This window comes from Tasmannia lanceolata, unplaced genomic scaffold (assembly GCF_043159265.1).
Source record: "Tasmannia lanceolata isolate RefF3 unplaced genomic scaffold, GAP_Taslan_0.1 ptg000023l, whole genome shotgun sequence".
In the NCBI taxonomy this organism is placed as follows: domain Eukaryota; kingdom Viridiplantae; phylum Streptophyta; class Magnoliopsida; order Canellales; family Winteraceae; genus Tasmannia; species Tasmannia lanceolata.
Window position 1 is genome coordinate 37,785,063 of NW_027518700.1, and position 15,052 is coordinate 37,800,114.

At 40.7% G+C, this 15,052-nt stretch overlaps 1 protein-coding gene across 2 annotated transcripts in view; it reads right to left on the minus strand.

Annotated features, from left to right (window-relative positions):
- Positions 1-5,499: 5,499 nt before the first annotated feature.
- The window catches only part of LOC143856712 (reticulon-like protein B16), a 38,397-nt gene continuing 28,844 nt past the window's right edge, over positions 5,500-15,052 (minus strand). For both annotated transcript variants that reach the window (XM_077366982.1, XM_077366981.1), the window contains exons 3-6: positions 13,345-13,525; positions 13,085-13,226; positions 12,912-12,981; positions 5,500-6,131 (exon numbers count right to left, since the gene is read on the minus strand). In XM_077366982.1, the coding sequence (XP_077223097.1) occupies positions 5,965-6,131; positions 12,912-12,981; positions 13,085-13,226; positions 13,345-13,525 (560 nt within the window). In that variant the 3' untranslated portion in view covers positions 5,500-5,964. The remainder of the gene's footprint in view (positions 6,132-12,911; positions 12,982-13,084; positions 13,227-13,344; positions 13,526-15,052) is intronic.

The following is a 15,052-nucleotide window of genomic DNA, read 5'->3' on the forward strand; positions in this document are numbered from 1 at the left end:
TTGAACATTTTTATAAAGATCAAATCCCATTTTCCTTGAGCAAAAACTTTCTTATCAAAAGCTAAACCTCTTTGATCTTGCATTTGCACATTCTATCAAGAGATACTCCATAGGCTTTACATTTTATCTTCCTTGGAGTGTTTGTGACCTTTCAAATTTGTAATCTGCCTATCTAAGAGGCATTGAGAGTTTTTCATTTATTTTCTTCATTGTATTTGAGGATCTTCTCTTCGGCCCGGTAACAAAGGTGAAGACGCTGTGAGGGTCTACTCTTCGGCCCGTTAAGAAAGGAGAAGACATTGTAAGAGGGAGTGTGCCCTCATCAAGGCTTCGTGCGAAAAAAGGTTTGTTCCCTTTGGAGTTGGAGGAGTTGGGTGTACGGCTTCGAGATTCGTCCTTTAAAGAATCTCACTGTTTTAGTGGAGCGCCCCAATTCAATTTTTATTTAGAGGGACCTTCAATTTATGATGATATCTAAATTAACCATAATCATATTATTTCCCTCTAAATTGAGGAAAGAAGAAATTTTCCACAAAAAAATTGTCACAAATATTTTTCTTTCTAACAGGGGGAGAAATAATTTTGGGATGTTATGTATTTCATGGCTCAATGTTTGTATTGCAGTTTGATTGAAATGTGGAAGTAGACATATGACTCACTTAAATTGTGTTGATTACATGAGAGCTTAGGGCTAAGATAAGCTTTTGGATGTCCTATGTATATTATTGCAGCACTTGCGGTGATATTTTCTCCATATTACTATTTGACTGCAATGTGGAATTGAACATTTGAAATTCCAAGTAACTTAAGCTATAGATTTCGTCACTCATTGTTTGTCCTTTATCACTGTTCAGTTGCAGTTTTTAACTAACATTTCTTTGAACAGTGGTATTTAACCAAACATTTGACTCACTTATATCCTATTGATTACATGAGAGCTTAGGGCTAAGTTAAGTTTTGGATGTTAAATATATTTCAATAGGGATTTCTTGGGACTTTCACAGAAACGTATTTTGCGGCTGACTGTTGCAATAGAGAGCAGCCACATAGGCTCACTTTTCAGCAGATTTTGTTTTATTCATTTATTCATCTGAGGTGAGGTGTCTGCTCTCACATGCAACAGCCAGCCACAAAATTCCTTCTTGCAAAAGTCCCTAGCAAATCCGATTTCAATAATTCCACTGATGTTTGTCTATTCTTACCATTTGATTGCAATGTGAAGGTGAACATTTGAAGCTAAAGCTCTGTTTCTTTCGACGTAAAACGGGTGTAAAACAAATTTTACACACCGGTGTAAAATTTGTTTTCCACTATATATATTTCAATAATTGGACTGATGTTTGTCTTAGATTACTATTAGATTGCAATGTTAAGGTGAACATTTGAAACTAAAGCTCAGTTTCTTTCAACGTAAAATGGGTGCAAAACAAATTTTTACACCCCACCCATTTTATGTCGAAAGAAATGGGTGCAAATTTTGTTTTACACCCATTTTACGTCGAAAGAAACAGCCTGATGAGTTTTGGATGCTAGGCTGTCAACACAACTTTTAGTGTTTTACCCAATTAACACTAGTAATCGATTGCAGTCTACCAGGTCTTTCTTTCATGACAAGAGCATCACACTAGGGAACCTTATCGGTGTTTCTAGCATTCTAGAGCTCACCAGAAGAACGGTTAGGGGAAGAAAACCCGAAACAATTGACACGAAGAAAAGCTACAGATCCAAGAAATGGTTCTCTCTATGCGCTAATGCTCGTGTTAACAGTGAAAGTCCCAACAATCCTCCATCCTTGGGCCACTTTCTTGAAGTTGAGAGAAGAGCTGCTAGGGTCTACATGAGGAATCACAACTCTATGGGTCTCTGAATCTAACTTGCTGGTTGTGGATAGCTATGTTAGTCCTCCTCAACTTGGTGTTGATGTTCAGCAGTATTGGGTGGCCTCCATGATTTGGATCAGAAGTTGAACAAAAGACCCAACAGAGATGTAATGCAAGAGATGTAATCCATCCAATGGCTATAGAGTTCCAATTCTATTTTCATGTGTATGGTCAGTCCCGCAATTGAAGGATCATCACACCCTCGGGAAATTTCATGCGTCTGTTTTTTGAATTTTCATCGAGTACGAGTGAATAAAGATTCCTTTTTTAGTAGGTAAGCTGGGACCTGCGACCTCTAGGTTGAGAGACAAAGTCTCAACCAGTGAGCTACATTTCCAACCCCCTAATTGTACTTCAAACTTTAAATAGAAAGGACAGCACGACTGCTTTGTTGAGCCACATTGGAGTCCATCTTTGCTTTTCTATAGTTTAAAATGGAGTCCATCTTTCCTTGAAACTAGTCCATCTCTTTTATAGTAGGGAGTTTTCTCATTTAATTGAAGCAGACCTTACATAGAAATTCCTTTAGGCCCTGTTTGGATTGCATGAAAAACATTTCTGGCAGATTTTTTTCTCTTTGGATTTTTTCTGTAGATATAAAGAAAAATAGTATGGTTATGACTTATTTAGAGGGATCTCTTCACAAATTGAAGATCCCTCTAAATAAAAGTTGAATCAAGCTGGCTCATGTTATTTTTCTTTTCAATGTGTAATCAAACAATGGAAAAACCAGAAATTTTGTAAAAGTTTTTTATTCTTTCTAAACTTTTCCGGAAAATTCGTGCAATAGAAATATTGCCTTAGGGGTTAGAGAATTCTGACTTCTGCATTTTAAATTTTCTTAGTTGGTCAAAGTTTTTTTTTTAACTGAGAATTTATCTAGGGATTGATGTTGGCAGCTTAAGTTTTAATAAGACAAAGAAATAGACGAGGGGTGTTGAAAAAATCCGCCAGGCAAATCTGATTCCATCGTGCACAAATTAATGGAAAAGAGAAAAGTAAGCAAGCCACTACATGAACACCAAGATTTATGTGGTTCGGCCAAGCCTACTCCACGGGTGAGAACACGATCTTCCACTATGAGAAAAAAAACAATAAACAAGGATTACAATGGATTTAATCCAAAACCCAAAACCCTTTCCTTGCTTCTCAAACCCAAGACTGTTTACAAGAGTAACCCGAGAAAAACCCATATGAGAAAAAAACAATATACAAGGATTGCAATGGATTTAATCCAAAACCCGCAACCCTTTCCTTGGTTCTCAAACCCATGACTGTTCACAAGAGTAACCCGAGAAAAACCCACAAGAGAAAACCCAAGAAAAAAAATCCCAAGAGAAAGCTCTAAGAGGAACCCAAGAAAAACCAAAAGAACAACCCCCTCTCTCTCTCTCTCTCTCTCTCTCTCTCTCTCTCTCTCCATCTCTCCCCCCCCCCCCCCCCCCCTACGTAGCTGACAAAAATTCGCCAGGCAAATCTGATTCGATCGTGCACAAATTAATGAAAAGATAAAAGTAAGCAAGCCACTACATGAACACCAAGATTTACGTGGTTCGGCCAAGCCTACTCCACGGGTGAGAAACAAGATCTTCCACTACGAGAAAAAAACAATATACAAGGATTACAATGGATTTAATCCAAAACCCAAAACTACCAACCCTTTCCTTGGTTCTCAAACCCAAGATTGTTCACAAGAGTAACCGGAGAAAGACCCACAAGAGAAAACCCAAGAAAAAAAAATCCCAAGAGAAAGCTCCAAGAGGTACCTAGGAAAAACCCAAAGAACAAACTCTCTCTCTCTCTCTCTCTCTCTCTCTCTCTCACACACACACACACACAAACACACACACACAGGTAGCCGACACACCCAAGCCTCTCACGTTGTAGCTGTGAGAAAGAGGATCTTGCCCAAAACCTCTTCCCGTAATCACCCACGTCCCTCTCGTGTCTTATTTTTGGAGAAACTCAAAAAGGAATAACCTTATTTCGGTTTTCCACTACTAGGCAAGTGGCTGGAAAAATAAGGCAACTTTCCCACTGTTACCATGGGAAACAAGGCAACATTCCCAACAATCTCTACCTTGGCTTGTTTCCGAGCCACCTGAAGAGTTTCTGTTGATATTGCCACCGTTCCGCTATCGCCGAAAACCACCACTGGCCTTCTGAAGTACCACTTACATACGCTCGAATCACCATGGTTCTGACTCCTCCCGATTCGATCAGCATGGCCAATGCACATGAGTAGCTACCAACCTGTTGACTCACCGACTCACCTAGTCAACCTTAGAGAGGGATATCGAACCATCCTCTCCAACACATGTATTGTCATACTCTCACCATCGTCTGCAACCTGAAAAACATGTATGCACCAACTTCGAAAGAGACCCTGCGTGTGCGCACACTTCTCACCTTTCATCAGAACCGTACAGCCGAGTGTGATTTTCATGGCTTCTGCACAACTGATTTTCCTATGCATTGCAGCCAACATAAGGGGAGTCTAACCCAACAGCAAAAAGATACAAATTACCAGCCCCCCCCCCCCCCCCCCCCCCCAACATAGAGTGAAGAGGGAGAGAGAAAAAAATATAATTCCTAAGATCTTTTAGCCAAAATTTATAGAATTTTATTTGAATGTTAGAAGGGGGACATGATTGCCACATGACCAGACATCCAATAATTACTTTGAAAACATGTCTCAAAGTCTCATGGGAATTCTATACAAAATTGGCAACCAAACAAAGAAGGGAAGTGATATATCTGCCCCTATTGATTGCTAGGGACACCCAGCAGCAGTGTAAGTGGCAATCAGTTTCCATGGTTGTCCTGTAATAGCCTTGATCCAAAGATCAAGGAAGCTATAGTGAGAAGAGACGTGGGCAAGTAGGTCCTATAATAGCACTGAATCCTTCACATCAGAAGGACACGCCACAAGTGTCAGCGTTCTCCAACCTGCTTCACCAGTCCCCTATTAGTAAGGGCGGAGCTACACATGTTCAAGCGTGGGGAAGGAGCCCAAACCTCCTTAAGAACCAAGAGCTCGGCCTACCCAGAAAAGCGATTCAAAAGAAACCCACATCCAGATTTGCTCAGAAGTTTGAATTCGAGCAGGGCAGGCATTGCTTGGTTCCCAAATGGGTCTGCTTCCAGCGATTGTGCACCCCCATAAGCTATAGGGGCGAGCCTTACGTGATAGGGGTGAATTCTTGCATCTTTTCATAAAACCACTTAACAATTCAACATTCGTACTCCCCTACCCATGGCATGATCTTGCCCTTTGAATAGTCACCCATTTCCTCCCCAAACATAGACCAGTGGAAGCCTCAACAAGAAACCAATGAACTACTCCAAAGAGAGATCTATCTGGCAAGAAGATGGTTTTGTAATCCTTTGGCTAAAAGAAGTATTTATTACCTTTAATGAAGTATATTCAAAACAGCTCTTTTGATTAGCAGTTGATAGCCTGTTGGGAATTGTAACAACCAATGAGAACCGACGAGAAACGTGTAAAATAAAGGAGTCCCGATATAAAAAATGGGAGTGCTACCATCATTTCATTTTAAAAATGTCATCGTTTATCTATGAAAACAAGTTCTGATCAATTTTTTAACTGTGCTTACAGTGGCCACAAGAATCATCAATTCCACTAATAATAAAAGATACTGAGATCAAGTATCAACCCTTTCAACAAAAGCCACCATGTTTTACATGGTGATCAAAGTTTTAACATAATGCCACTAAGAAATCCATAGTAGCTCCAGCCAGATGACTCAGAATCATGGTAAATTTTCAGCATAGTCTAATAAAAGAATAGCGTACTTTACACGTACTAAAGATAACGATACCAGGTCGGAGTTTAGACCACTCACAGTAGTTCTACCTACAGAAAAGATCATGAAAGAGGCGATCCGAATGGTACCCGAATCTATTTACCATCCCGAGTTTCCAGACACATTGCACTTCTGCTCTGGTCGAGGTTGCAACTCGGACCTCAGACTGATCAAAGAAGAGCGGGGAACATCTCGCTGAATCAGTAAGGACTTACTCTATCAAACAATGTAAGGAGTTACATGTGCTCTGGAGGTGATCATATATCTTTGTCCTTTGAAAAGCCTCTTGGGAGTCTGCTGATAACATTTGCATCCACTATGCTATAGTGCTTGGAAATTTCCTTGTGAACTAATCCTGCATATCTATCAACACGTTCTTCATATTTATTGTACAAAGCAGGAATTGTAATGGATAAGATGGTTCCTGTCACCCAAAGTTGTATTTGGAATCAGCACTCAAAACAGAGTAGGAAATGCATGTATAAAACATGTGTCCATGCAAGTAGGTGTTCCACAATGGCTTGAAATGATTGTTTGTGGAAGTGCAACACACACCCCTTACTGCATCAGCTTTTGTTTGAGAACACAGCCACTTCATGCTTGCACTAGGGGTGCAACTCGGGCTGGGTTGGGTTGGGTTGAGGCCAATCCTAGCCCAACCTGAGAAAGAATTCCCTAAACCCAAACCCAACCCAACCCGAGCCTCGGGTCAAGGAGGGTCAACTCTAACCCAACCCACCTCCAAACCTCTCAACCCTAATCCAACCCATGTAACCTGTTTCAGGTCAGGTCGAAGGAGGTTAGGTTCAGGTTGGCCCAGGGCAAAAACAAAAACAAAAAAATACAAAAAACATAACCCTATGATTTTTAAAATGATGATAAAATTAGAGGAAGCCTTCAAGTTCCGGTTGGGTTGGCTTGCCCAAGACCTCAACCTCAACCTAACCCAGAATTAAATCTGGTTGGCTTTATCGAACCCAAGGGAAATGCCAATCGAACCCAAGCCAAAATCGTGTTGAAACGGTGGGTTTGGGTTGAGCCCGACCCAAGTTGCATCCCTAGCTTGCACATGCATGTTGGTGTTTCACAATGGTTCTTCTTTCATACATGGCACCTCTGAGAAGCCATCGCCTCTTCAATATAGGCTTCATGTAAGCCCAAGGGTTCCCATGGGTTAATCATTCACCTTATCTTTTTGTTTTGATGCTAGCAAACTAAATTGATTAGCATTTATGGACTGATGTGTTGCTTTGAGGTGTTGTGTTGTATACAGGAATTTCATGTCATAATCGCCATTACACAACTCTTCACAACACATGGCTTGTGGATCAAGAGACAAAGGAACAAAGAGCTTGCACCTACATTGGAGTCATCACCATTTAGAGATAATCAAATCAAGGAGCTCAACATGAAGATCCCACAAGTTCCCCAGCAAGTGTCAAAAAGGAGCTTGGAGTTGAACATGCCATGGTGACACCTCATGCACCTCACAACATGTATGAAGATTGGAGGATGTCACAAGAGCAAGACAAGTTGAAGATGTTCACCTCAAGCTAAAGAAGTCCAAGGAAGTGCAAAGGAGCGAATACATTCCAAGAAGACTCAACGATATCATTTTTAGAATGTATTTAGAGTCCTTTTGATATTTTTCCTCTTGATATTTTGTAAAATGAACTTTCAATAGGTTTTCAAATGGTTTTCATACTTAACTTTTAACATCTTTGAAAACCATACACACATTTAAAAGAGGAAAGTGTTTCTAGTCGGCCGACTAGAGATCATTCTCTAGTCCACCAACCAAAAACACATGGGTCCCACATTTTTGCGGTGATCTAAAGCATTCATTTGATAGGCCTCATCATAGATAGGATGTCCACAAATATTCAGCTTCATAGGATCTTCTTAACCCTTCGATTTGTAGAGTTAAAAAATGGACAGATTTGTGGCGGTTTATAGCCGTCCATTTTAAGCTCCACAAATCATAGGGTTGGGATGATCCTATGGAGCAAATTTCTTGTGGACACCGTCTCTATGTCAGGGCCCATCAAATGAATGCTTTGCATCACCCAAATAAGGTGGGACTCATGTGTTTTTGGTCGGCGGACTAGAGAATGATCTCTAGTGGGCCGACTAGAAACACTTTCCTCCATTTAAAAATGTGTTTGAAAACTTAGGACTAAAGCCTAAAGACCATGGCCCAAAAGCCCCTAAGCTTTAAAGTAAAAATGGAATTTTTACCAGGGCCGGTCGACTGAGGGTATCCCGGACGACCGACGTAAGGTAGCTAGAAATCCAGCACTTGCTGAATTTTATGTCGCCGGTCGACCGGGTCAAGCCGGGCGACCGCAGAAGTGTCCCTGGAACGCCAGGAACAATTCGTCATGGGTTTGGGCGGACGACCGCAGTGGGTCGGTCGACCGGGTTTTATGAGCCGAATTTTTAAGCAAATAGGTAGACCTCGCTGGGCGACCGCCATAACCAGTCGACCGCAACGGTAAGAATTTTGAAAATATAAAAGGGCGCCCAATAGGGCGAGCGACCGCGATGGCTTGGTTGACCACCGCAGTCGGGCAAACTAGCCGTTGGGGCGTTTTCTGTTTGATTTTTTCAAGCCAGTTTTTTTTATGGTTTTACCCCCAAACGGTTATATTTTCAACTACCTTATATATACATCTTTAAAACCTATCTAAACAAGCTTTTGAACATTTTTACAAAGATCAAATCCCATTTTCCTTGAGCAAAAACTTTCTTATCAAAAGCTAAACCTCTTTGATCTTGCATTTGCACATTCTATCAACAGGTACTCTATAGGCTTTACATTTTAGAGTGTTTGTGAGCTTTCAAATTTGTAATCCGCCTATCTAAGAAGCATTGAGAGTTTTTCATATATTTTCTTCATTGTATTTGAGGGTCTTCTCTTCGGCCCGGTAACAAAGGTGAAGACGTTGTGAGGGTCTACTCTTCGGCCCGTTAAGAAAGGAGAAGACATTGTAAGAGGGAGTGTGCCCTCATCAAGGCTTCGTGCGAAAAAGGGTTTGTTCCCTTTGGAGTTGGAGGAGTCGGGTGTATGGCTTCGAGATTCACCCTTTGAAGAATCTCACTGTTTTAGTGGAGCGCCCGAAGGAAGTAAACTTGGAAGAGTGGAGTAGGTCTTGTGATAGACCGAACCACTAAATCTTGTGCCTTGTGAATGCTTGTTCTCCTCTTTCTCCTTGCACATTTTGGTGATTGGTAATCTCTACCCTTTCTTGTATTTATATTTTATTAAAACAAGGGTTAGGGCAAATAGGCTTAAAGTAATATCTAAACCCTAAATTTCATTATCTTGAATATTTGAACAATGGATAGATTAATAAGTGCTTAATTAGTAAATTAATTTTAATAATCCATCTAATTAAGCCCAAAATTTTTAATTAACCAATTCACCCCCCTCTTGGGTTGTCACACTTGTATTTCACTTCAGTATAGAAGTAGGCCAAACCAAGAAAGCAGGATTCTTCCCTGGGAGTGGGGAGCCTCGATTCCCGGGTTCTCGAATCCGAAACAGGAATCTTCTCAAATCCCCAAAAACTGGGAATCCTGGTTCGGATTTGCCGGAAACCCGATTCTCACTTTTGGGAATCACGGTTTATGATTCCCCGAAAACCCGATTCCTACTTTTTTTTTGAAAATTGACATATTTATTGATACCAAGAAAGTTACAGTAGGGACCAGAAGTCCCATATGACATTACAAAGTATCAATTAAAAACTGGCCAGGGCATACCCTGACCAATAGCAAAAACAGTAGTAAACTAGACCATTACTTCCTACTCCCAAGACCATGCCCAAACATTTGTCCTGCGCTACCATGAGTCCACCATATATTCAACAAGCACAACTATCCATCTTCCAAAAACCCCAGCACCTTTCTAAAATCAGAGTCTTCGTGATCCATTACTTAATTGATTAGAAACGTCTCCAGGAAGCAATGTCTCAACGAGCGGGGATCCATGGTCTCTCAAGGTATGGAGAATCTACTTTCTGTTATAGCACCTGAATCCTGCTCAGTTGTTGCCCTCCTTTTTCGAGTCCATCTTCAACCAAGTTAGGAGGTAAACCTTCACCACACTAGAACCGCTTCTAACCATTACCATTCCATGGTTCGGAGAACCTCAAAAGAAGTATAGTTCCTATACTAACCCCTGAGCAATAGGCAACGCTGTCCAACCCTAAGTTACAGACTAACTATACATTAAAGTATCAAATATTAATTTACTCCATCCCTCTGTGTCTATTTCCATAATTCCAAAAGCCAAATTGTCGAAGAGAAAATTGAACCAACCACACATCAAAATAAATTATCGCTGGTCTGAATTGTTAACCACATTTCCTCAAATCCTTCATTAGGATCCCAATTTGTAATTCCAAGTCCAATTCTTTAGGGCAGTATTCTGAAGCGAATTGCGGTAACAGAACCTCTTCCACCGGATTCAAGTAGATTGCTATCAATTCCGTTAACTTCTTGATGCAAATAATCTGTTTGGCCTCCCATTCAAAACGTCGCAGATTGATTTCATACTCCAGACGCCCTCTGAAGAAGGGAAGCTTATAAACCGAAATACAAATGTCCTTGACATTGTAAGTGCCTGTTAAAGGATAGAGTTCTTCTACATGGGTCATGTAGTCCTCCTGGAATTGCTTCCATTGAAATTTGATAATTCTTTTAACCAATTCAGCTAAAGTGGGATCGTCCAGCGAGGCCTTTGCTTCATTATACCTCAAGCTTCTAGCCCAACGAGGTGTTGAAACCATTGCGAACAGTTGGCGAGCTCCCTTTGCTTTCTCTTAAATGTGCGATTGTCCGAGGAAGAAGGAGAGGCCATTTTCCTAAATGCAGGCAAATTTTATTCGCCTTTTAATGAGGAATACCAACAGATTATAATCTTGTCTTCATTGCCCTTATTTTATTAGGATTAGTGTAACCGCCCAAACATGTCCTTGGGTCCCACAACCTGGATACTTCGAGTGACTCAAAAATTAAATTTACTTTCTTTTTCCAAAAAAACTAATCATGATAGCCTAAAAGCTACAGGAGCCGTCACTGCCCTTTTCTTGCACTAAAATGACATCTGTCATCACAAACACAATCCCCCAAATATGACTTTTCTTTGCTTAAGGATTTTATGGATCTAACCGCTAGCCATGACTAAGGCAGGGGCCAATCCTTCCCAAATGAGCAAAGAATTTGAGGGCCTTAGATAATCTGTTCTTCCTCGATCCATGCACTAAGGCAAAAGTACGTTCCAGAACCTTCATCACTGTGGGATGGAGATAATGTACCCACTTGGCCCACAACTTTGAGACTCCTTGCTTACCAACAGGGGCTCGGAAGTTAAACAATTTCCTGCCTCTTGGGTTTTGTCCGGCTATCTTAGGGTAAGCTTTCCAGCCACCAACCTTTCGACTAGACTTGGGAAATGCATGACAGGTCAGCGGGGATCTTGGGACAAGACTTCCTTTCTCGACAACCCTGCACTCGGGATTAGAGAATTTGAAATTTGAATTCGCTTGACTAGCCGGTTCGCCGAAGCAGGAAACTCCGATTCCCTGAACTAACTCCTTCGGCGCCCCGGGGTTCGAGGTAGATAGTTCAATCCTGATAGTATAGGTCTGATCGAGAACTTTGATTCGAAAACAGGATCTAGGAAGGTGCCAACGAGGGGCAAGAATTTTAGCCAAGACAAAGCTCATGCAATCCTGGTTGTTGCCTTCTATCCTGGTCTCCACAACCTTACCAAAAAGACCCCCAATAGCCTCCACCATTGAAATAGCCCAAGCATGTAAAGGAATACCATACAAATGAACCCAATGAGGTTCCTCACCTGGGATATAGTCCTTATTCCAAGGTGAAAGGGAGATTAGAAGATTACCCAAAGCCTCAGGACCCTTAGTAAGTAACCTTAATGCATGTGATTCTGATTCAAACATAAAGAGGATTTCATTCTTTGCAAATACAGAAGGGCAATGAAGAGATGGAATATCCCAATACTTTTGTGCCCATTTCCAAATCTCCGGCAATGTCTCATGATTTTTCAATTTCCCTATTAGGCAAGCTCTTAGTAACCTCATTCGAGTATCCACCTCCTTGCCCGAGACTGATAGGAGAGGATTTCCTGAGCTTCTATGGCGATAGATTTTACCCGAATCGGGCAAAGAATCACCTTCATCACTATAAGGATCTATCTTTGGGGGGGGGGGGGGGGGGCTAGCATGGGGAACCCACTTTGAGGGGGATCTGACCCGATGACACCATCAACATTCATTCCGCCATCTGAAATTTAGATATTGACAAGGAGAGCAGAGCAAAACCCTAGAACCTCGGTTAGGCTTAGAACTCCCTATAGGCCAACTCCCACCATCCGGAGGCGAACTAGCGAAAGAGGTCAATTTCACTTTAGCTTTTGAGCATCTTCGACATCTAACTCGCCAACCGAAATTGTGATAGAGACAATAGGGGCATTGCCAATCTTCCGCCATCGCCTAGCTTTCTACATTGGAGTGCAGATATCATCAAACTAACATCTCGATTCCTACTTTTGGGAAATATGATTTAATGTTATGTAAAACGCGATTCCCCGGAGATTCCCTGGCGATGCCCAACTCTCCAGCGATTCCCCGACGATTCCCCGGCGACTCCCCGACGACTCTCCGGCGACTTCACGATTTCCGCTTCCGACCATCCCTGGCGATGCCTTCGATTCCCGCTTTCGATTCCCGCTCTGGCAACCTTGGGCTAAACGAAGTTTTTTGGGTAACAATTGAGAGATTGGTTATTGCAGCTGATAGTAACAAGAACTTCAAAGAATACATGTTTAGTGGAGATTACTGATAAAAAGATTGGCTAAAGAGGCTGTCCTTGGACCAGCTTTGGCCATTGCAAGCCCTGCACTGCAGTAATTTCTGCTTTTGTTTGCTTAAATAAAGTTTCCATTATACAACTCAACTCAACTAAGCCTTTGTCCCAAACTAGTTGGGGTCGGCTAATGAATCCTATAGAAGATTTTCATGAATAAGGTGAAAGGATCACCCGGCTCAAATTGACTAAGTCTAATCCTGACACTAGTTGGGTTCATCTACATGGATCATTTTCTTCCATTCTATTATTAAAAAATAAAAGAAAAGGGAAAATGATTGATCGAAATAACATGAATGAGTAGACATACCAATATATGCAATTGTGAAGAATGAAAAAAAGCTTCCAATAACAGATAAGAGCCATAGGCAGACCACCACCTGGCAGATCGATAAGGGTTAGATAAGAGCTTTCATTATTTTGATCAATTTGGTTGCTGAACATTGGGAGATATGAAAATGTAAATGCTTGAAGGTAGCTGACCTTAAAAAATAGCCTGAAGTCCTTCCCAAGAGTGATATCATGAGCCATGACTAACATATGGTTGATTTTAACACGAAATGATGCGGCTGCATTGTTAACCATTTCCTCTGACAGGACCAATTCCGGCAAAGGCTGCAATTGTCTGTCCAGAAATAATCATAGTCCAAAACACTCAAAACATGATTTGCATTTCAGATCTATGAAATGCAAATCATAGATCTGAAAAAAACAGGAAGCATAGAAACTATAACAGGCCTTACTTGTTTAGAAGAACAGCACTGTTGGCTCGAACAAACTGGATTGCAATTAAAATCAGCATTGAGTCTGAAGAAACTGATAAGAATGATAGTCCCGACCTCTCAAATACGAGCCATGCAACGGTAGTAACGACAATAATACTGAAAGAAATGTGCCCTTGTTTCCACAAGATGACATCAGCAGCTGAAGAAAACAGAAAAGCGAAGTCAAGCCAAACATGTAAGATAATCACCACAGACCTGCAAAAGAGTAGGCGAGAAGACGTGCCGCGTGTTCAGATTTTCAATTTTACTCATTGAATGTTACCAGGTGCAAGAAACAGGGTAACATATATATATGCCGGTGTCACACCATGTTAACAAATTTATACAGATATCATTATCATGAAAGAAACATTATAACATGAATTTAGTTCACAAAACCATAGATGCTTAAAAAAGGCGCACAGATAACTGTAGACGAATTAAAACTATAAAATAGCACATAGAGAATGCAAAGATACACGGAAAAAGTCACGGTTTTTTTTCCTAATGGCATTGTCAATATGTATACAACATGCATATCTGATATGGGTGCCAGACCTAAAAGTTTTTCAGATAATGGAGGGTCCTTGCTTTTTCTTTTTCTCTTTTGTTGAATGGCATGTTATGTGGGTTACAGGCATCATGGAAGACAGGAAATGCACAGTTAAGCATAAATTTCAAAAGGAAAGCAGGGGTTTCAAACCATCCTCGATCTCTCAACCTTCCTCTTCAGCCATAGATGCTTAACAGAGAAAATCATAAATCTCGACAAGTGAACTAGGTTTTGGTATTCCTTTTCGAGCTTCGATTTCCTCTGTTAAGAAAGACTCAGGAAAAGATGGAATAGAAAGAAGTGTTTCCAAAATGAACAAGATGCAAGTCTAGAAATCTTTTTATTATCTGTTATCAGTTCTCAAGGCTCAATCAATAACCACATAATACCCAAAAGGCCAAATAACAACAAATATCAGATCTAAATACAATCACTTCATTTACAGGTACCATTTGCTAATATCATCCTATCTATTAATGGCAAGCCAAACAGAAACACATATACACACAAGAAAAGCCTCTATTAGATCTATAGAATTTCTATATTAACTGACCAAACTCTTTAATGGCTACATTGACTCACCCACGGTTTTAAATTTCGGTTTCAGATTTGGTTTCGGTCGGCACGGAAACGGAAACATTCAATTTCGGTTGGAAATTTCAGTGGAAATCTTGTAAAATCATGGAAACATATTCAAATAATGAAATTTTAAGATGAAACTTCGAGAAATGCTAGAATAAGCACAAGAAGCAAGAAAGCCATCAATAATGGCTTAACACATCGAACACCTATCGACATGCATTGTCACGAAAACAATAAATTCAATAAAGAAGTACAATGTAATGGTGTATAAGAAAGTACAACGACTAGTCATTCCCCCATGGAACCCAACTCTTTGTCAATATCACATAGAGTTACAAGGTGGTATTGGACCCATGCTGATCAGACATCCCATGCATAAGATACGGTTACGTTGTGTACTCAAGGATCCTGCCTACCAAATATCATTCTCTACATCAAAGATATGAAAACCAATGCTAAGTAAAATGGCTTACAAAAAAAAAATTCCCCTTTCTATGCTTAGCCAAAGACTCATCATTTCTATGATGCTTAAATTTTAAAATATGAAGCTCC